The sequence below is a fragment of the Piliocolobus tephrosceles genome, chromosome 1 (assembly GCF_002776525.5).
Source record: "Piliocolobus tephrosceles isolate RC106 chromosome 1, ASM277652v3, whole genome shotgun sequence".
In the NCBI taxonomy this organism is placed as follows: domain Eukaryota; kingdom Metazoa; phylum Chordata; class Mammalia; order Primates; family Cercopithecidae; genus Piliocolobus; species Piliocolobus tephrosceles.
The window spans coordinates 155,523,643-155,544,149 of NC_045434.1; the positions used below are offsets into that span (position 1 = coordinate 155,523,643).

A 20,507-nucleotide genomic window follows, 5' to 3' on the forward strand; every position below is an offset into this window, starting at 1 on the left:
CAAGGATTCTAAAGCCAAGAATATGTTTTCAGTTACAACCTCTCTTTAAACTTATATACATCTAGAAACATACTCACTCTTTCCTAAAGTAATGATAACAGCTCACTCTTCCACACCAAGTATGAAAAATTATAAATATTTAGGAATCACAGAAATAGCAGATCCAGGTTCTCACATTATAGAGAACAAACTGAAGGTGTGGGTGCTGGGAATGGGAGCTGAGGGTCCCTTGGTGTGTGGTGGTGTTGATTTGCAGAAACAGAGTAACTCCGAGGTCACTCTCTCTGGGTGTCTCCATCTAGTTTTCACTCTGCTTCCCTTAACACTTTTTCATCAGAATCTTAACCACACCATGCCAATATATTTCCTCAAAAACAGATGTTGTGAAGAGCTCAGGGTAAACCACCACTTTTTGCTGCATCCTCAGCAATGTATCTGGTTGGAGGAATAGCTACCAGATAACTTAGCCATGCATAGTCTATTCAACAGAGGGAATCTCTTCTTTCTTGGATTCAGCTACATTCCGGCAAACATCCACTATGTTTCTGGGACTGTGCCAGTACATTTGCTTTCACATAAATTTCTTCACATAATCCTCTGAACTTGGCCTTCTTTTACTTACCCCAGGTAGCTTTCAAAGGGCCAGTTTATTACACAGAGAATAAACTCAGAGAAGTGATAAAATAAACTGTGCAGACGTGGCTATAAACTGGTTTTAGACACTTAAGGAGATTTTTAGTAAAAAACATTATTCAGTAAGTGAAAAATAATTTGAAAGGTGCCACTGAAAAGTGAAAGAGTGTGCATTTAAAATACCACCATTACTAGAACTCACAGGCCAATATGTAACTGTAAAATCTGCACCTTCCATTGTAGAAGGAAAAGAAAACTAATACATTTCATGTTTCCCTTTTCAAGAAGACATCTTAAAGTAGCAGGGGAGTATATGATTAAAAATTACTTTAAATATTGTTTACTGTGGTTAGTTACTCTTAGCAATCATTTTGGTTGTCACCAACAGCAGCGATCAAGTCCGTTATAAGCATTAAACACTAAAGAAAGCATCATGATAGACATTTTTCATCCCGGTGAGGCAAAAGTTTATTCTCAAAAGATGGATGATTACAATTCATTTAGAAAGGTTAGTTGAGATGTTTCCTGAAGCATCTTGAAAATGGTTCAGCGTTTATTAACTGCCCTGTTCAAGGGAAATGCTGTACAGAGATCTCATCTCTCTAAAGAAGATGATGCCAAGAACATATTAGCTGCCAGTTTGAGAGCCTTCATCTGTTCCTCACAACCATTTTTAGAAAACAATGGTGGCATTTATCAAACAGAGAAAAGACTGTAAATGTTGGAACCCAGAATTCAGCAATTAAAGAAATTTAGTAGCTGGGAATTGGGGAATGGAAGCGCAAATTGTGCAAAAATACCTCTTTTTTTAACCCCAAGTCTTAGTTTGTCTACAGGAAAATACCTATTTGAATAATATAAATAGAACAATTACTCATATCTGAGGTACCTTAAAGATGAGATTATTTAAGTCAACTTGATAATATAATAGAATGAAGGATATGAGTCTTAAATTTGATTTAGACTATGATTTTGATTAATTTTTGGTTTTAGAGCATAGCAATACAAAAAATAACCAGTTTCCTTGCATGTATTTTCATGTGATGTATCACAGAAAAGGAAACTAAGATGGGTTTTTAAAAATCACTGTTAGCAAATCTGTGAACTTCATGTTGTTTCTAGTTGCTAAGTCTGCATGAGAGATAAGTCTGGATAATCTTTTTATTATTTTTTCTTTTTAAAATGCTTGCAGGAAAATAAGTCAAAAGAAAATGTGGTTCCATGCGTTTTTCACCATTTTGAAAAGCACAAGGACTGCAATATAAAATAAGTACAACTTTCTCAAGCTAGAATGAGCTTGTTAAGGTCTATAGAATTCATTATATGGTGACCATATGCAGGCTTCAATTTAAGGAGTTTCTGATTGACTTAATGCATACAGGCAGAACATAGCCCTGTTCAATCTCACTACAGCTCAACACACACACACACAACACTCACCACTGGTGATGGGGAAAGTGCGATGTTGCCTATTGATGCCTTCAATTCATCTACAGTTGCAGCATTCTTAAGAATGTCTTTAGATTGCAATGGTTTAATCTTGATATTAAATTTCTTATGTGATTCTTCTTCTTCTTCCGATTCACTCGAAGAATAAAAGTGCTTTCCTTTGGTAGGTAGAACACAGTTAAAGATACATAACTCTTTCTTCTACTGGGAGGCAACCACTCTAAGACAAGAGTGTTTGCATATAGAGACAGCAAAAGTATCCTTAGATGGCAGAAAATCAAAGCAAAACATACAAAAGCAAAGGAGGAAAGGGTTAGAACTTATTCACTTTTCCTCAGAACATGATCAAGGATGGTGAATTTCACGAAGCAATGGTTCTAATATTCTACATTTTTGCAGCGGTCGGCCATTTGTTGTGTCATACGCTGCACACACAGACACGCACATGTGAGCTGACTCATCTACAGAGAGAGGAAGGCTGCTTTACAGATGATCCACGAGGAGTTTTAAATGCATCAGTATGACATGCTTTGCCCAGGGATGAATTGTAGGGAGAGGACAGTAAGAGCTATTTTCTAGTCGCTATAAATGACAGTCATATCAGGGATTAGCAGACAGCCCAGTATCCACCATTTCCACAGTTGTTTTTTCAGCACATTTTTCTCTTTCTCCTCTCTCTTTTCTATGAATAGATTAAGGCAAAATGCCTGCTTGCTAGAGCTCAGGCTGTTCTTAGTGCTGTTTATTCATCTCTAATATTAGGGATAACAGGACTTGTGAAGATTAGGTTATTTCATTACTTTTGTAAAATCTGAATTTATCTTACTGTTTCTTGAGAGTGAATGAAAATTAGAATAAAAAAATAAAGAAAGGATATAGCCGGGTTCCTCGGGTCTGATGCTGTAGCCTTCTTCATCCAGCTCAGGTGAGTTCTATAAAACACAAGTGCGTATGAAGTGATTATTATCCTAACAGTGATCAAGAAATTATTTTTTTTTCTAGAGTCTTCTATTTAAGGATATAGAAAAGTCTTTTCTTTTAGGAGATGAAGCTTCTAACTTTTGGAAGTGAATTCTGAGCAATATGTTTAGATATTTATTCAAGGAGACTTGGAGAGTCCTCCTACTGGGAAAATAAACGAGGAGGAATCAACTGTCAATGAAAGAAAGCATTCAAACAGAATTTAACATTCATTTCCTGTAAGCCAAGGACTGCGCTAAGCAACATGGGTGATAAGAATTGCAGATTACTTGTCCTCAGGGAAATTGAAATGTGTTTTGGTAGGTAAAAATTAAAAAGAAAATATAAAACACAAAACACCTGTGTTAGACAAGGTTTAAAGAAGAGGAAATTAGTGAGGTTTAAAAGAATCAGAGAGGTCTTTATGGGTCTTTCAGGACAGACAGGAGAGGGCAGAGTGGGAGCTCCTTCTAGATGGTAAGAAAGAGCCTGTTCAGAGACACCAAGATGGGAGCGGACACTGGGTGACTCAGATGGGGAAACAGAGGGGAAACAGCAACGGTGACATGGCTAGAGAAGAAGCTGCACAGCGGGAGATGGGGAGACGAGACTATGGAGGCCAAGAGGCCAGGGGAAGAGTTTGGACTTGAGGTAGCTACTGCAGCTTCTCAGCTAGGGTGGGGCATACTGAAAACAGGATCTTAAGGAGTTCTGGAAGTATGTTCCAGGATAGCCTTGGGGCAGAAGAACTGGAGAAAGAAAAACTAATTCAAAACATGTGCATCGACTCAGGCAACATGTGCTAAGGATATGGATCGAGTTACTGGTGGGATGGGATAACTCAAGGATATTTGAAAGGATGGATTGTTGGTTCTTGGTAACAGATCAGTCATAGGAGAAAAAGCAGAGGGAAGGTTAAAAAGGAATCCAAGATTTCTACCCTCAAATTGTGGGAGAGTGCTGGTACTCCAAGTTGAACTAATTCTAACAGCAGACAACTAGCATTTTTTGGAAAGAAGCAGAAAACATAAAAAGGCAGTTTGTACTGTTGGGATTAGAATGATAGTATTTGGATTCTTACTACATGGTAAGCATTGTGACCCATACTTTACCTCACTGAACCACATAACAAACATATGTGAGAAGAATTATCCCATTTATCAAGGGGGGAAATAAGAGAAATCAGACACCATTTCTCAAGGAAACACACCCAGCAAATGTCAGATCTAGGTTTTGACCCCAGGTGTTTCAGACTATACCCTATGTCCTAGAGGGGAGGAAGATGAAGCATTTGTAGGTGGCCCTGTTGAAGTTGAGGTTGTAGGTCTGTCAGTGAGAGAAGGCAGAGTTGAAGAGTTAGTTTGGGAGTGAATAAAGCAGTAAAAGTGCCATAACCATGGAGAGAGAAGAGGGTCTACATACCATGGAAAAAATCCCATTAAACAAATTCATTTTTATTGTCTATATTTAAGATGTATAACATGTTTTGATATGCATATACATAGTAAAATGACTACTACAGTTAAATTTACATTTCTGTTACCTTCTATAGTTGCCCTTTTTATGTGTGTGTGTGATAAGAGCACCTAAACTGTTAGCAAATGTTTAGTACTTTAGATATCTAGACTTCATCTCACCTTACTGCAAATTTGTACTCTTTGAGCTACTTCTTCCATTTCCTCTCTCTTTCTGTCCCTGCTGACTACTTTTCTACTGTTTCTATGTATTTAACTTCTTTCTTTCCTTCCTTCCTTCCTTCCTTCCTTCCTTCCTTCCTTCCTTCCTTCCTTCCTTCCTTCCTTCCTTCCTTCCTTTCTTTCTTTCTCTTTCTTTCTTTCTTTCTTTCTTTCTTTCTTTCTTTCTTTCTTTCTTTCTTTCTTTCTTTCTTTCTTTCTTTCTTTCTTTCTTTCTTTCTTTCTTTCTTTCTTTCTTTTTTGAGACAAAGTCTCTCTGTTTCGCTCAGGCTGGAGTGCACTGGTGCGATCTCAGCTCACTGCAACCTCTGCCTCCCGGGTCCAAGCGATTCTCCTGCGTCAACCTCCCATATTTGACTTCTTTTTAGATTCTGCATATAAGCAAGATCATACAGTTTTTTTCTTTCTGTGTCTGAAACTCACCATTTTTTTGAGCATTTATTGTGGTCTTCCTCTTTTCCTCCTTTTTCAGTTCTCAGAGGTGCTTTTTTTTTTTTTTTTTTTTTTAATACAAGTGTATTGAGGTCACTTACCTGCTAAAAACCTGCCCCTGGCTTCTCACTGCATTTAGAATAAAAGCCAAGTGCCTCTGTGTAGCCAATAAGACCCAGCAGTGCTGGCTCCTGCCCCTCTCTCTAGCCTCGCATTTGTAATTATCTTCCATTGATCCCCTCTCAGCCACATGTTCTCTCCTTCCCAATGTGTGTGATTTGGGTGCTGCAAGCACTATCTCATTTCAGAGACCTCATCAATGCTGTTCCCTCTGCCTGCAATTCTCTTCCTCCAAATGTTCAGCCAGTTAGCCTCTCTATACATGTTAGGCCTTTGCTCAGAGGTCACATCCTCCCTGAAGCCTTTCCTGCCAAAATCAGGTTGACTTACCTCTATTCTCAAAGCTTCTAAGAAGTAGAATCAGGGTTGAAACATCCAGATTTAATATTAGAATAGCATTTTTGGAAAAAATACTACAGGCTAGGCAGGTTACTGAAATGTTTTGCAAATAATTAGCTCATTGAATCCTTGCAACAATGACACGTGTTCATTGACTTCTTTTTTGCTACCTGGCAAATAACTTCTCCAAGGCCACACACAGCTGATATGTGTAGGGGCTATATCAGGGGTGTCCAATCTTTTGGCTTCCCTAAGCCACACTGGAAGAAGAAATATTATCTTGGGTCACACATAAAATACACTAACATTAACAATAGCTGATCAGCTAAAATAAATAAATAAATCACAAAAAATCTCATAAAGTTAGACAAGCTTGCACAAGATCTTAAATTCAGTTCTGACAGACTTTATCGCTCTTAGCCCCATCCTAACTAAGCTAGGCACTTCCTAATGACATGATGAGCATTTCACTTATTTCTAAGTCCTATTATAAGAATACCTCAACTCATTTTTAAGCTGTAAAATACTTAATAAAGAGAAACAATCTTCTGATACTCACATATCTTTCCCAATCAATTTCCGCATAAAATCCATTTGGTGCCCCATTGCTTTTCTTCTGTAATAAAGTTGTAAATAAATTTAGAAGGAAAATATTTGAATAAAAACAAAGGAACAAAGAACATTTAACTCTTATCTGCATTTAGCAAGAGCTATCAAACTCCAGCACTGGAAAGACATATTAGAACAGCTTATTAAGGAGCCACATTTGTGTAATGGAATGGTAAATCTAGCTGCCGTGACACTGCATAAAAAGGCGTACGTACTTATTTCACAAAAGATTGTAGGATACTGAGGCACAGGGATATTAACGATGAACTGTTCAAATTTTATTCAATTCCTGAAGAATTAGCAGCACCTTTATTATAATTGAATCCTCTAAACCTACAGGAGATATAGCCCTGTATATATGTATTTTAAATGGAAACATTTTTACCTCCATGCTGCTATTATATACAATTAGTTACAATATATCCAAAGAGTACTCATCCAAGTCATTAATTAATCTTTTAGCATTTTAGCCCTGACTCAATTTTTTTGTAACTACTCCCTTGATAAAACATAGAAGAAGTCAGCTCCACATCAGTTCATTCAGCTCCTAGTTATTAAAAATAATGTTTTTTTAAATGACTTTTCTTATCAAATTTTAAAAATAGAATTTGAGGATTAATGGTGGATTTTTGTCATTCGTGTGATCTGTGCCTCCATGAGCACGCATCATTGCAAGTTGACTGGATGTCACTGCTATTCTCTTCTGATTATCTTAAAGTTTTCTTTGTCCCTTAGTACAGCCATGACACATGACTACAAGCACTTGAGCAAAGATGTGGCATCACCCAAATAGATATTGCCAATATTTTCTATGTCTTGTGAGCAAAGGACAAACACAAATCAGGTTGGTAATGGAGGGTTCATTCAACATTCTTATATTTAGCACATGGGACAAGGGTATGTCACTGTGCATAGCAGATCTCAGAACAACACACATCAAATGGTGATGCATGAGGCTTGGACACAGGACCTCTAATTTTGCAATAAGAAATAAAGGCCACTTGAACTGCAGTGTAAACAACTAATACCCAATTTGACAAATAGGTAGAGAAATAAACTTTTTATGTGTGCACATAGGATCACTAGAGAACCCAGAATAATCATCATCATTGAATAACAGTGAATGTTGACTAGGCATTCTATGGACTAGCAAGGCTTTGGCAAGGGTAAATAATGCACAAGAAATAGATAATGTGTTCATGCCCTCTGTCTTCCAATATACTACCACTGCACTAAAATTTACAATTATAAGAACTGGGCCATGCCTTGCCTCCACAGACCAGCATCCATGGACATAAGGTCTGTGACCATCTCCCTCTCTGTCCCACTCCTGACATAGATTATTTGTATGCAGACTACATCATTTTAATCTTCCCATATAATTGCCTTCATTGAATCAGTGCTTCGGTGGTATTTCTTCTACTTTGAACAAAGGTCTTTGTAAAACCTGTCATATCAACTCTACCTATGTATACCTTACAAAGCTACTGTTGAGAACTGGTCCATTACATAATGTGCCACTTAATACAAATGATTCTCTCATTTGGGTATAGACAGGGCTCCTATTTTCTCTTTATCATATTTACTTTCTCTTTTAATTCCTGCTTTACCAAATTGTTTGTATATGACTTCTTTGCAAAGTGCTCCACTCCTTCTTAGAAAGCATATAAAACAAACAAGTTCAATATAGACATTTAATTTATATTGATAGGAGATCAAAAGGACTAAGCAGATTCCAGAGAAGTAAACTCATGAATTTTGTGATCTAGGATTGTTATCCAAAACCACAGATTAGATAAATTACTGAGTTCAAAATTTTCAAAGTTCTACAGTTTGCGTCCATGATAATTTCATCTTTGTAACTAAGGCCCTTAAAAACCAAGATGGCTTATATGTTCAGCTAAACAGTTTATATACACACACACACACACATATATATTTGTGTGTATGTATATATGTGTGTACCTATACATACACACATATATACATACACACATATACATACACATGCATATATAAATAAACATACACAGATACCTACACACACACACAGATAAATATATATATATGTATATTTGTTTTTCTTTCCTTCCTGACAACATATATCTGATATTGTAGAAAGAAAGGTGAGTTCTAAATCTGACGATCTAGGCAGAGTGAAAATTTCCCAGTTTGCATGAAAACCAAAGGAAGATTGAGATAAAGGGGAAGCAAAACTTGTAGAAATTTTTTCTTCAAAAATAGGGACACTTTAACAACAAATACTAAAAACAAACAACAAATCATAACAATACATTATTTTTTGTAGCTATTCAACACACACACACACGCGCACACACACACATACGGCTTTATTAGAGGAATTTGGTCTCAGTTATGCCAGTGGATTATTACAAATATCTTTGGTTTTCCAAGTGGCAATTATCAAGTTAAAGCTAAGTCAGAGCCTGGATGGAATTCTTCTGGCCCAAACCCAAGAAAAAAACAATTCTTTGTTGGTTTAACCATTGAGAAAGGTGCAACTGTAGTACCAGTAATAGTGAAGATAATGAGTCTACTGATTTTCAAATGGAAAACTTTCAAGAAGAAGAAGCAAGGAAGAATATCAGTTATATGGGGAAACACCACTTAAAAACCGGGCTTAATAGTGAAAGAAGTATCAGTTATTTACCAACATATAAACAACGATTTTTCTCTTGGAATTGTAATTATATAGATTTTTACCTCTTCCTTTTTTTGTATGTTTTAAAATTCAAAAATCCTACCTTTAGCATAAGTAACTTTTATAACTTGAATATGAGTATTATTTAAAGATAATTGAGGCTCACAGTGATGCTAATCATGTCTTCATAGGTATTTTACTTTGGTTAGCATATATTATCTGTTCTTAGATAATATGATGGGCTAAATAGATAAATATAGTGACAGTTATGTTCAATCACACACTCATCAAAGTTCGCAATTTCCACTGGGAATGCCTCTGGTTTTCAAGGTCAGCTCATGGCCAGGTAATGATCCTTGGGTGGGGCATGTTAAAGGTACATGATGTACTGCCTAAATATTATCTTTTCTCCACTGAGGTAGACTTGACTCACTTTGTAAATAATTCTATAGAACAGCACTGCCCAATAGAAATACCTGTGAAGATGGCAATGTTCTACCTGTGTGCTATCCACGATGGCAGCCACTAGCCACAAGTGGCTATGAAGTACCTGAAATGTGTCAAGTGCAACCAAGGAACTGAATTTTAATTAAATAGTCACATGTGGCTACCAGAATGTACAATACAGCTATAGGTACCACAGAGTTTGGGCTAGGATCAGCATCCCTGACTCAATGTTCTTTGGTCAAATGCACTGGTTCCTACAGATCAAGCTTCTGCCAGATTCCTGATGCTATTGAGATAGTGCTTATCCTAAGAAATGACTACTCAATTTATGTGGTGATGTTTCTATTATAGCCAAAGGCTTCTTTATAGATAGTAGATTCTTTTTAAAATTTGAATTCCTGTCCTTTGTCGATGAAACAGGAAACACACATCTTTTATGTGTGATTACTCTTTAAAGGTACCTTCAGATGTCAGTCCATAAAGTCTATACGGTTAATTTAAAAATTGGCCCCAGATATTCAAGAAGTAATTTGGAAATACCTAAGAGTTTTCTTAGATGGAGTAAACGAAAACTACTGTGTTTTCCAAATTTTAAATTGGGATTTTACTCACTGTTTTTAATAACCCTTTGGAAATTTTAAACTAAAATCTGTTTCCTTACCGAAACTTTTTTTCCTCCTTCACGCGCACACTCTGCTTTGCTATTGTAGGGTGGTTCGTGTGGGCTGGGCTGCTGGAATTGATTGTTTTCATGTAGAAAAAAGTGGTTAAAAGATCTGCTTGTTCTTCAAGACACATATAAAGAATTACATGGAGTCAGCAAACATACCATAGAAGAAACCATCTCTAGGCCAAATCATACGGCGTACCAATCTTGGCAGGGTTCCTTAAGCAAAGAGTGGACTTTGGGGCCCATAATGAGGCTCTATTCAGCAGGCCAGCTTGGTTAGGCCAAGAGAAGAAGGGAGGAGGAAGAAGATGTGTCCCAGGCACTAGGGACCATGTGGATCTATTTCTCATACAGCCAGCATTTAATTTACACGTAGAGAACAGGCACAAGGACACACAAGAAGAGACGGAATAAAAATGTTTGTATTTCTAACCTAAGTGGGAAAAGTTCAGTTTAGCCTGGATCAAAGCCTTCCTGCGGGTCACCAATACACACACAGCACACACAGCTGACAGCTCCAAATCTATGCCCTTTCCTGCACACCTGTTCAGGGTGATAAAAAATGACCTTCTCATAGCAAGGGCTATGATCCTGATGCTCCAAGTTTATGTGTGGAGGGAAACTGGAACTGCTTAGAAAAAAGTTAGTTTGCCCTGCACAAATTAGAGTTTGTGTCTAGGTTAGGATGCATTGTCACACTTGGACACCATGACAGACAGCTCTGCCAGTGACGGGTACATTCAGCCAGTGGGGAGCAAGGCCCACCTTCATGCATGCAGCCCTGCCGCGAAGCCTCTATAGGTTAAACCTCAGAAGCACTGTCACCAGAGATGAGCTTCGTTGGATTTTGAGAAACTGGCATTAAATAAACAACAGTACCTTAAAGTTTATGTTGACCAAGTAGTTTATAAACATTAGGTAGGTGCACCACCACCTGTACTTTGTGGAACTACATTAATGAAACCACACATTTCAACACTTGACATTCAAAAGGCAATAATGTGAAAGCCATATCAGTTAAGCAAAAGTGGACTGGGTCTAGAGAAACAAGGGCTGAAGAAATCAGTCTGAGTTTGAAGGAAAATCAGGTTGGTATCTCTGAGAACTGAATGCAGATAGAAACTCAGATAGCACTGGTTTCCAAGATTCAGTGACCATAGTAAATGTGGAAAACTTGGAGAACATTTCTAAATGGTAAAAGCAGCAGCTGGCTAATAATGTCCAATTACCTATAAAGCCTGTTTCTGAGGAAGTGCATTTATTTTGAATGTAGCCTCTTCCGGAACAGGTCTGTGTTATTTTCTAAGAAATCAAAATTAACTAATTTATCTTTCCTAATAATCACGATCAGTGATATTTATGGCATTTCTAATTAAGTAACCAAGTGGGCACGACTGCTAATAAAGAACTTCATATGATTTGGAATGGTGAAGGACTTGGGGAACTCAGGCATGAAGCCCTGCCCTGGGGGGATGCGTCCCCAGAATGACTGCTGGGTTCATTAATGCAGCACATACTCATCATTGCCTGCCACGTGTCAGCTGCTGTACCAGGTACCAGGGTGCACATTCTACCAGAGATTTGAACTGGTGCTGTTCAGAATACAGAGAATAGTGAGGCAGCAAAGGGCCTTAGAGACGATGAGCAGGGGTTCGGAGAAAGAAAATAAAGACAAGACTGAGAGTGGCACAGGTAGAAACAGCAATCCAGTCTGGGAGCAGCGAGGATAGAAAGCAGAGTAGCTAACAGAGCTTTGCAAAGGTCAGAGGGGACCAGAGAACCCAGGGAGGGGACCAAGCCAGAAGCAAAGAAGAGACACAGAAGCAGAGAGTACCTGAGACAGAGTTAACGAGAGGGCTCTGAGCCAGAAGCAAGAGGTGAGGAGAAGCTGAGTCTTCTGGGTCTTTTTTTTCCCCTGCTGAATAGAGCCTTGATTACAGTGTTACCCAATGTCTGATAAATTTCAGTCTATTTTCTTAACATTTCATGGTGAGAACCACACGAAAGCAAAAGGCACCCCAAAGCTAAGAACCTTGAGTCAAGTGTGGAAGAAAAATTCCTGCTGTAGCTGCAATTAACACCCCAGTTTAGGTATAATATTGTGAAGGGTGATTTAAGAAATTTTTTTAACCATCAGGTTTATTTTAGTTCCCACTCCAGCCCAATGAGCCTAATGTAAGTCCATTTTTTTTTTTCAGTAACAGCTGTTCTTTTGAACCTTCTGAATAGGCATCTGATTTAGATTTGAAGGAAGTCATTTTAGGAGTCGGTGCAGACTCCCATAAGCACAACTCGGATAAATCTAAGCCCATGCACCATGGACTTCTTTAAAAAGCAAGAATTCTGGCGGCCAGCAAGGAGTCACAGCTAACTGTTAGATCTAAACCCAGTGGACACATTTTCCTCTTTCAGACTGTAAATTCAGGCTTAAGTGGTTTTCAAGACCATCTCCTACTTTTGAATTTAATATAGAAAATGTATCTGCAGCACAACTACTAAAGGGGAAAAGCTTCTTTCAATTTTCTTGGATCTCAGCTTCATTACAACTTTGTGGCCTCTGTTGGAGAAAAACATTCTCCCATAATGAACTTTTACATCATTAAATTGGAAATGAAATAACAGTTGATGGGAGCAGCCCCTGCATGAACTGTCTGGCTTGCGACCCACCATCTGTTTGCCTGCCTGCTGTGGGGCAGGGTTTTATGTAAATGCCATAAATAAGTCTAGCTTGACCAAGACTACATTTATGTCCCATGCAATTAATATAGAAAATTACAATAGTAAGAGGTCTAAAAAGTCATTCAAGGTATTTTTTTCCCTACAGGAAAAAAAAAAAAAAAAAAAAATGGGGCTTTGAGAAATTTAAACACAGCATATATTGAAGCACAAACTCAGTAAAAATGGTTATTTAAATACTTACAATTCCATCTCTATCTGGTGAACCTCTGTAACAAAAAGAAATTGATAGCTATTATGCTAAGGAATCATTCTTGCCACATAGACTAAAGTACAACAGTAAGAACCATTAACCACTACCCTCCCCTTCCCCAGCATTCCCGCCCTGGTAAACCTGGCTAATGAAAACTAAATCAAAACAAATTGGTTGAGTGATATTTAAGTGTGGGGTATGTGTATGTGGGAAGGAAATTTTCATTAAAAAATTGCAGCCCAAAGCCACAAGTGGGTAGGGTAGTGCCTTGGTTCATTTTTGAGAGGAGAGTTTATTAAAGAGACTCCACTCTAGCTGGTTCCATTTAAAACTATCCCACTCTAGCTGGCTCCATTTAAAACTATCATGAGGCAAGTAAACCAATTTGCTGTCTCACCTGTGTATTTTTAAGAGATGGGGTCTTGCTATGTTGCCCAGGCTGGAGTGCAGTGGCTATTCACAGGCACAATCAAAAGCATACTACAGCCTTGAACTGCTGGGCTCCAGCAAACCTCTGCCCCAGACTCCTGAGAAGCTGGGACTGCAGGTGAGAATCACTGAGCCCAGCCCTTTTATCTTTGCTTCTGTGAATGGTCCTGAATTGCCTCCTACATGAGAAAGCTTCTGTGGTATTTTTCAATTTTATTTTGAGAATTGGTACTTTCCTCCGTATTTCTATTTCTATGTTTACCTCTCCTTCCATTATAGAAGAGCAGGAAATGGAGAACAACATTTTGCTAAATGGCTCCTTCTGATGACTAAAGCCCAGGGCAGCTATTCTATGGTGGCACTATGCTGCAGTGGTCAAGAGCAAGGGCTTTTGAGTAAGATGAAGCTGGGTGTCCAAACAGTTCTGTGACCTTGAACACTTAACCTCTCTAAGCCAGTTTAAATAAGGTAATATAGAGAGAACTTACAATAGTTCCTGACACATGGTATTCAAAACTGTGAGTTGCTTATAATTCCTTTTCTCTTCCAAGATGTCTCTTCACTAGGAACACAAAAGTGCCCACTTGCAGCCACACTGGACTTTAGAGTATTAGAGGTATTTTGGAAAACTGGATTAGAGGAGCAGATGGAGAAACTAGAAGGCAGCCATTGTAATTTTATAACTTCCCATTTTAATTCAGTTTTTAAGAGGCTAAAAAAATACAGGGATACTTATTATGCTTGGAAAGGGAACTGCATCATTTGGAAGAAAACCTTAATAAGTGCTTAAGGTGAACTGTGATATCTTGAGGAGTTTGGTGTGGGGTTGGAATCATTCTTCAGAAGGTGCAATCAGGTAAGAGAATTATTGCTTAATGATAGGGAGCCAGTGAGGAGAGCGAGAGAGAGAGAGAGAGAGCAGTGCAGAGAATTGGTGGGATGCCATCTGGACTCCAAGGTGTGATTCCCTTTCCCCACCAACATCCCTTCAAAATTAGCGGAATATTCTACTTGGATTATAATACACTTGACAGAGTGCATATTTTTCATAACTAGTGAGTTCTGTGTCCACAGAGATGCAGAGGTGAATCAGTGATAGAGGGGCAAGAAACAGAGAACATCCTGATATTGAAAGACCATGAGAATTGACAGAAATCTTGAGACTTTTGGACATTACCTGGATGTGGAAATTAACCAGTTTGAAAAAATTTTATTTAAAATAGAACAATAGGAAGAATCTTAGCTGACAAAAGTACTTGTAATGAGCCAGGTGATTGGTTAGAACCAAAGGATAAAAATAATGAAAACATATTCATCACAGAGAGAATGAAACAGGTAAGTAAATCCAGTAGGTTATCATGGTCATGCTAAGCCCAGGCTAGTAGGAGAGCACTGAGAATGGGTACTAATCCATACTCATCAAAGCCAATTCTCTTTTTTATATCTATATACTTAGTCTTTCTTTCTTTCTTTCTTTCTTTCTTTCTTTCTTTCTTTCTTTCTTTCTTTCTTTCTTTCTTTCTTTCTTTCTCTCTCTCTTTCTTTCTTTTTCTCTTTCTTTCTCTTTCTCTTTTCTTTCTTTCCCTCCCTCCCTCCCTCCCTCCCTCCCTTCCTTCCTTCCTTCCTTCCTTCCTCTCTCTCTCTTTCGAGACGGAGTTTTGCTATTGTCACCCAGGCTGGTGTGTAATGGCACAATCTCAGCTCACTGTGATCTCTGCCTCCCAGGTTCAAGTGATTCTCCTGGCTCAGTCTTCCAAGTAGCTGAGATTATAGGCATGCGTCACCAGGCCCAGCTAATTTTGTATTTTTAGTAGGCACCATGTTGACCAGGTTGGTCTCGAACTCCTGACCTCAGATAATCCACCTACCTCAGCTTCCCAAAGTGCTGGAATTACAGGTGTGAGCTATGGTGCCTGACGAATATACTGAGTATTTCTTATTAGGACTTCAACTTACTAGAACTTGAGGTCTCTATATATGAGTATTTCTTACTAGGATTCCAACCTTACTAACGGAGCTGGGAGAGAGGTGATTGCATCAACTTTTGGGTAGGATGTGTTCAGAGGCACTGATCCATGTGTGGATGCCTTTGGGAACTGCAAGCAATAGATGCGGCAAAAGCTCGGAGATTGGCCTGGCTGTGGTGTTGCCCACTGTGGATCCAGGTACAAGGTCCTATCAGTAGGGGATCTTAAACGGGAGGCACTTGACCTCATGCTTATTGCAGCTGTTGGGATGGTCTTTCACAATTTTTAATCAGAGAAACTGTGATTGTACATAGTGGCACTGGAGTCCTATTCTGATCCTTTGTCTTCTCTACTAATGGAAATGTGGCTCATGTGTCCTATGGAGTCAGTGAGCATGGTGGCTAAGGGCACCGGCTCCAGTGCCAGACTGCCTGGGATCAACCAATGTCAATTTCCTAGTTGCAGAAGCTTGGGCAAGTTACTTCACTCCGTTTTTTCTCGGTTTCTTCAGCTATAAAATAGCCAGCATAACAGCATATACCCCTAGGGCTATTAGAGGATTCAGTGGACTAACATAAGAGAAGAACCTGAAACAGTCCCTAAAACATAATAAATGCTCATTAAATGTTTTCTAGCATAATAATTTTTATACAATATAACCCAGGATAGGGAGTGAAGAGATTTTAGCAGCCTCAGACAGTTGGGCATGTGTTCTAATTTCACTTTCTAACCCCCTGTAATGAGGTTTTATATTGTATTTTAAAATAATTTTTTTCTTTTTCATGGCAGACTTATTGTATTTGCTGACTTCTATTTTAAAAAGAATCATCTACCATGGACTTTTGGGATCTATTTTTTAAAGTTTCAGTTACCTTTTGTAACTACTGTCTACCCATTGATATTTTTTCTTTTGGGTGATGAAAGCACAGACACTGGATTTTAAACTAGAATATGGGCTCCAAGTCTTAGTTTCTGAGTAGCCTTCAGAAAATTACTTAACCTCCTTTGGCACTGATATTTCTCTTTAAAATTGACGTATTGCTGCTAACCTTATTTAATTATTAGGAAGACTAAAAAGGATATCAGCGCAACATATGCCCTGCACAGGGCCTCCACTTAGCACAAGCTCTCTCCCTTCCCCTACCAGCTGCTGCAATGATGATCAAATCAGGAAACTCTGGTCATAACCCCACTGTACATCTAAGGAGGTTCAATCAGCTGAAGTTGGTTCTGCTGTCTACCTTAGCAGGTTGCTGAACAACCCATAGTGAGTTGTAGCAGCTCTGAAAAACAGTTTGCATCAACAAGGTTTCAATGATCACAGACAAACATAAGCATTTACTAAAGCTGAAGGGACAGCAAATTGCTAGAGCGCTTTCCCAACCCCTTTGCATTTATGATTTCTTTTCCGAGAATGATATGTGATCAAATTACAGAGTTCACGAAAGCATTAGGGAGTTCATGAAAAGCAAGGGCTTATACTAAACATACTAAACAGCTTGTTCTTTGACCATTACTGATGGTGGAACCAGCTTCAGCTATTTTGCTATCAGGTAAGTAATTTGGGGCTCTCAAATGATAAGAAGTTAACAAAGGATACTTGGGATTCTTTAAACAAATGTCTTATTAGAGTACCTCAGAGAGACATTGGGTCTACCCATAGCTGCGAGGAATAACTCAGTTATTTTAATAACTTCAGAAATGGTGATAGAAAAGTAGTGCTTTGGCTACATGTAAATTAGTGCAGCCTGCCCTGGAGAGATTGTTCAACCTCTTCTCTCTCAAGAAAGCTTTTTCCTTTTTAACTTTCCTCGCATGCCAGAAATCTCCAGTGCAGTCAGTTGCAGACATTGTCTTCCTTCAGAAATGGATTTAGTTGCTGTTAACGATGTTCTTCTGAGATCCATCGAATAGTGTCCCACACAACACCTGGCACTACGAATCCTATAATGCCTTCCCTTATATGACTCACATAGTGTCTGGCCCTTTAGGGAAATTCGATTCCATTTAGTGTAAATTTCTTTGTTGTTGTTGTTTACAGGTGTAGAAACTGAGGCCCAGCAAAGTAAAGGTAATTCCCAAAGCCATGGAGTCTGAGCCGTGCTGGGACTACAGCCCAGGTCTTCTGATCTAGTGAAGGCATCATCACATATTCTGGGTGGTTAATGATTAGAAAATGGCAAACTTCTTAAGAAACAATGTAATTTATATAATCCTCAGAAAAATATTCCTAACTTAGTTATTTAGAAAAATTTGCAGGACAACAGTAAATGTAATATCCATAAAATAAATAGTTACAAAAGAAAATGAAAAAAGAAAATATAAGAACTTAATATTTGGCATCTAGACAAAAAATAACTTCGTTCCCCCAATCCTTTACACTCTTTGGCTTAAAAAACTTTCAAGGTTTCAAGGTGGCCCACTGCCTATGGAAGTAGCCCACACACCTCAGCCTGGTACTTAAGGCCCTTCCTATCTGGTCCTGGTCTCCTTTCCAGCCTTGCCTTCCATTATCACCTTTACCTGTAACTCCCAAGTAGACAAACTGCCCCATTTGTCTTGTCAATAAATGCCTGGTGGACTTTTCTACCTTTCTGCTTTTGCTTTTGTTGTTCCCTTTGCATGAAATACACATCCTCATCTTCTTGAAGGCCAAACTCAAGTCTCCTCCCCGACCCTGAAGCATCACTGCTCATCGATCCAAATATGAGACTTTTCACCCTCAAATTCCCATGAAATCCCATCTTAGTTGCTTGTAAGGAACTTACACATATTAATTTGTGTCAGTAATAATAAGAGTACCAGCAGCTGCCATTTCCTGAGCATTTACTAAGTATTAGGTACCATATTAGTCATTTCAAATATGTTACCTCATTAGTTGTATAAACAATACTTTAATTTGTGTAGTAGATATTTTGTCTAATGAATCATAAATTCTTAAAGGACAAAGGCCCAGGGAAATACTCAGGATCTTGTGATAAAATTTATGCACGATAAAAATATACAGAGTGAAAAGCTAAAGGCGAGAATAAATGTGGCTTTCTTCATTTTCTTTTCTTTTTTTTTTTCCGAGACAGAGTGTCACTCTGTCACCCAGGCTGGAGTGCAGTGGCAGATCTTGGCTCACTGCAAGCTCCGCCTTCTGGGTTCTTGCCATTCTCCTGTCTCAGCCTCCTGAGTAGCTGGGACTACAGGCACCTGCCACCACGCCCGGCTAATTTTTTGTGTGTTTTTAGCAGAGACGGGGTTTCACCGTGTTAGCCAGGATGGTCTCGATCTCCTGACCTCGTGATCCACCTGCCTCGGCCTCCCAAAGTGCTGGGATTACAAGCTTGAACCACAGCGCCCAGCCTCTTTATTTTCACCTATGCCCATACAACTATTGCTGTTCCCTTTTTCTAACTTTCTTTCAGAGATTCTAGCCAAATGAGGGGTATAATGGGTTCAATTCTGATTTACAGCAAACTACATCAGATCTGCATTTCTACCTGGTCACAACCACCTGCAGCTGAATAGTTGTGCTCTCCCTACACTGGTCTTGGGCTGGAGTCTCAAGTTCCTGGCCAATGGACTTAACTGCTTGGCTCCAAAAGGCAACTGAGATTTTGTGTCAGAGCCAAATACTTCTGCAGGAGAATTCAAGATGGTCAAATAAGTGGAAGGAAGTTAGTGGAAAGAAACTGTTATGTCATTGGACATTTTCAGGGTCTATCAGTGCCTGTGGGCAACTAAGTCTCTTGGATATGATCACTTAAATATGTAAAAGCATCCCCACAGTTGTTTCTGGCTTTTGTTTCTTATTCACCGCTAAATATCCAATCATTCCTGAATTCTGTTGGTTGATTTACAATTCGGCTTGTACAAAATCTTGGCATGTCAAGTAAGAGCTTTGAGATGTTATGTAGTCTACATTTCTGTTTCTGGCTAGGTCTAATCTATCCAAACAGGTGTTTTGTTGTTTCCTTAGTTCAGATCATAGGCTCAACCCTATATGTGGAAATGAATTCTTTTTATCCTTCATAAAATTAACAGTCACATTTTATGCCTCCTGAGACTGCTGGGAAGTGTGATGATTTAAAAAGAAAAGAAAGAAACACATGATAAAAAACTGAACACGTGGTGAAAAATTTTTACCTTTTTAGCATAAATCTAAGAACTGTTTATATTGAATAATTACAATTTACTCAGAAATGGGGAAAGCAAATAGTACACAATATCGGAGAAAACTGTGTGGCAATCTTATATTGACTGTGACAAGAGCATCTCTTATGCAAATAGCTTCTTCGAGGAGGCAAACTCCTAAAGTACATACGTAGAATCAGTGTCCTTTTCTTTCTTCCGTATTCCAAAGGCCTTCCTTGTACGTTTTTTCAATCCTGTGGGAAAACAGCAAAGGGTCAAAAACTCTCTCAGCAACATTCAAGTGAACATATTTTGAAAGTTGTAACACACCAGTTAGACTTGAATGTTTAGAAAGCAATGAAATTTCTGAAGTTGTATGTATAGGTATGTGTGTCTGCATATTCATATGACTCATGATTACATTTTTCAATAGTTATTTATCAAGGACTTCACACCGTAAGTTCTTAACTATAAGCAACACAAGGATGCATGGGTATAGAAAAGATTGCAAGATTTTCTTAGACTACTGTTATTCATCATCCATATTGGGGTTCTGCCAAGAAGTCAAATCACAGATTTAGAAGAAAGCCATTTTCAGGTTAGATATATTCTTTAGACTGGGATAATGCCAAGACAGAGATCTTGTGACCCATGCCAAGAGAACTGCACAGATCTGACACATCTCTGTGTCCCGTATTCCCATCTTATCTTTTATTACTTCCTCCAGTCTGTGGCTGCGCTGAATTATTAACCATTCTCTGAACACACCCCAAAATTTGCACTCCTGTATTTCTTTCTTTCTTGTGTGGTCCTTACTTGTGATTGAAATGCTTTCTCTATTTTGTGGACATTTAGAATTTCAATTCATCCTTTAAGGCCCAGGACAAATGCCACTCCTGTAAGGCCTCTTAATCCTGGAGGCGTAAGACACTGATTATTCTGTGTTCCCCCCAAAATGTTGCTCTTATATGTAGGATATATCAAATGGTATCACCTATTAGTTTCTGTGTCAGTTTCCCTAGTAGACTGTGATCCTTTCTTGAAT

At 38.6% G+C, this 20,507-nt stretch overlaps 1 protein-coding gene across 20 annotated transcripts in view; it reads right to left on the minus strand.

The window, feature by feature from the left end:
- SGIP1 (SH3GL interacting endocytic adaptor 1) overlaps positions 1-20,507 on the minus strand; it is a 224,350-nt gene that overhangs the window by 105,419 nt on the left and 98,424 nt on the right. For 9 of the 20 annotated variants that reach the window (XM_031933936.1, XM_031933934.1, XM_031933926.1 and 6 more), the window contains 5 exons: positions 19,653-19,716; positions 12,936-12,960; positions 6,187-6,243; positions 2,960-3,014; positions 2,074-2,249 (listed from right to left, as the gene is read on the minus strand). In XM_031933936.1, the coding sequence (XP_031789796.1) occupies positions 2,074-2,249; positions 2,960-3,014; positions 6,187-6,243; positions 12,936-12,960; positions 19,653-19,716 (377 nt within the window). Of the gene's footprint in view, positions 1-2,073; positions 2,250-2,959; positions 3,015-6,186; positions 6,244-10,006; positions 10,079-11,849; positions 11,934-12,935; positions 12,961-19,652; positions 19,717-20,507 lie in introns of all 20 variants that reach the window. The other 11 variants (XM_031933930.1, XM_031933932.1, XM_031933929.1 and 8 more) reach the window with 3 other exon arrangements.